This window comes from Primulina tabacum, chromosome 11, assembly GCF_025594145.1.
Source record: "Primulina tabacum isolate GXHZ01 chromosome 11, ASM2559414v2, whole genome shotgun sequence".
Classification (NCBI taxonomy): Eukaryota; Viridiplantae; Streptophyta; class Magnoliopsida; order Lamiales; family Gesneriaceae; genus Primulina; species Primulina tabacum.
Genome location: NC_134560.1, coordinates 3,610,782 through 3,613,341, shown reverse-complemented (window position 1 = coordinate 3,613,341; position 2,560 = coordinate 3,610,782). Strand labels below are relative to the sequence as shown.

The following is a 2,560-nucleotide window of genomic DNA, read 5'->3' as shown; positions in this document are numbered from 1 at the left end:
TTTTTGAAAAACCGTCGTAAATAAAATTAGCGACGGATTTATGCAAAACTGTTGTATGCGTTGTCGTATTGTTTTTTTGTTGTAGTGTTATCAGAAGATTTACTTTGGGCACATCAAATGATAACAAATGATAATATATATGACTGTCCAATCTATTCCGACTTCATTAAAAAAATTGGAGAAGATGAGGTGAAAATCGATTTACTTAATCTTATACAAACATTTCATCATAATATGGCACAATCAAAAATTTAGGCAAACAAACTTTACATCGATAGCTCTCATACCAAAAAAAGGAAAGGGCGACTTAATCGGAGAAGATGAACTGAAAAATGATTTACTCCGCGATCAGCTTTTAATCTCCACCACCACAACCACCGCAACCACCACCATCACCATCACCGCAACCACCGCCAGCACAGCAACAACCACCACCACAACCCGCACCTGCAGCTTCAGCCGCGATATCTATTACAGCTACAGCAGGTTCCGTCACATCAATGATCGAATCTCGATCCTTCTGCGCAGATCCTCCATTTACAGCGGCTGGAGCCGCCTGAGAAGTTTGGGAACTATTTGGTGCGTTGGTGCGGCGGAGACATGCCGGAATCCAGCAAAGTAATATTGCTAACGCACAGACACCACCAATGACCCCGAAGACAACGGCAGAGTTATCAGATCCTTCATTGCTGCAAAAAACAGATTACAGACATCATGTTAACAGCTCAGGTATATATCCCTCAAAATTTAAGATTGGTTATGTGGAGAATTCAAGACTCTAACTAAACTATGTATGAATATCATGATAAAAGAACGTGGAACAAATTACAGCATCATTCGATACCTGGAGTTACTCATTTTTCCCACCCTAGCTATTTACGCCTTGAACAAGTATGTATATTTTCTACTCGATCGAGGAGACTCCGATCCTTACACTACGTGACAGCAGCGAGAATGAATTAAGCAGGTTGTCTTCCAGCATAGAAAAATTACAGTCCTTTAATAAGCTGAAAATCGGAAACATCGTAGATACGCGTTTCGTGATGAAACTTGGTCATAGTCATTGATTTTGAAGTCCACGCTAAAAGCCAGAGATCTCATGCAAATAATATTACATAAAAGAATATTGGTACTTATATTCTTTCTTTTCAAAATATTGGGGGATTTTTTAAATCTGCGTGAATTGGCCATTACAAATATTTTAACATAAGGTTTATATATACATACGGATCAAAATTCATTATTTATTGTATATATACTTTGGATTTATTTGATCATATACGAAGGGCATTGCCATTTTTCAGCTTGTCCAATGCATTAGTACCCACGTGAAAAAATATACTGGCTTATTGTATACAATTGGATCAGCTTTAGGACATTACCTACGACTGCATGTGTCCTATGATGAAAAGTCCAACAAATCTGGACACCCCTTCTTCGGATGATTCATTTGTCCTGCAGAAGATCATGTACTATTTTATTATTTTATGTATTGCTACAAGTTTTCTATTTTTATTAAGCTCTCTCTCTCTCTCTCTCTCTTTTTATAAATTAATAATGTCAATTTTCGATCATTTTCTACGTTAATTATATACAAAATTTAGAGGTCAATTCAATTTAAAATAATTTACTAAATTAAATCGACCTATTTAGAACATGTGTGTCCGATTTTGTAGTTAACAATAGTTAAATGTATCAATTTGATTTTAATCCCCAATTCTACCTACGTACCAAACTATATATTATAAATAGTTAATGCACTAACATGAATTTTACTTATATATTAACTAAAAGGATTAAAAATCAAATTTAAAATTACAAAAGTTCATCATGCTATATTGTATTCTAAATTAATTTTTTAAATAAGTAATTAAATTCTAATTGTTGATCATAAATAAAAATTAAAATGCATGAATATCTAATAGATCTCACTCGAGCAAGCATATTCATTTGGATAAATAACAATTTGAGTACTGTAAATTGACTTAAATTAGATTTTGTTCCTCTAATCAGTTTAAAAATATGATTTAGAACATTATGATCCTTTCATTCCGGTTCAAAGGAATGAGTATCATTAATTAAATTAAATAAATTTTAAATATACAAAATATAATAATTTACAATTAATTGTGATAAAAAGAGCAGATTAAATTTGTCCACGCGCGCTCCAAACCTGGAAAGTCTAGCAACTACAAAACAAATAATAATGGACAAGAGGATGATTCTTAGTCATGACTTGCAAATTGAAGCAATTTCTATCAAGTTTCAGCCTCTTTTATTTCTATTTTTATATATAATACAATATAAATAAGCTCCCTACACAAGGCCAATGTAATTTTTAAATTTTGGACGGCAGTATAAATATAGTTATAATTTTAGCTATAAAGTTAATTTATATGTACATTGTATGTATATTTATTTAAAATTAGTGTTCCAAAAAGCTTAATTAAATCTCGTTTATTCATATTTAAACTTGAAACTTCAAATTCGGTCAAACATAGTTTGATCAAATTAAAGATAATTAAATATGCTTAAGTGCGACTCTTTAAAACTAAAAAAC

At 32.0% G+C, this 2,560-nt stretch overlaps 1 protein-coding gene across 1 annotated transcript; it reads right to left on the bottom strand.

Moving 5' to 3' along the window:
* Positions 1 to 201: 201 nt before the first annotated feature.
* On the bottom strand, positions 202 to 953 carry LOC142519498 (uncharacterized). The gene is made up of 2 exons (XM_075622531.1): positions 845 to 953; positions 202 to 689 (listed from the first exon to the last, which is right to left on the bottom strand). The coding sequence occupies exons 1-2, from the start codon at positions 856 to 858 to the stop codon at positions 356 to 358; spliced, it is 348 nt and encodes a 115-aa protein (XP_075478646.1). The 5' UTR covers positions 859 to 953; the 3' UTR covers positions 202 to 355.
* Positions 954 to 2,560: the final 1,607 nt, after the last annotated feature.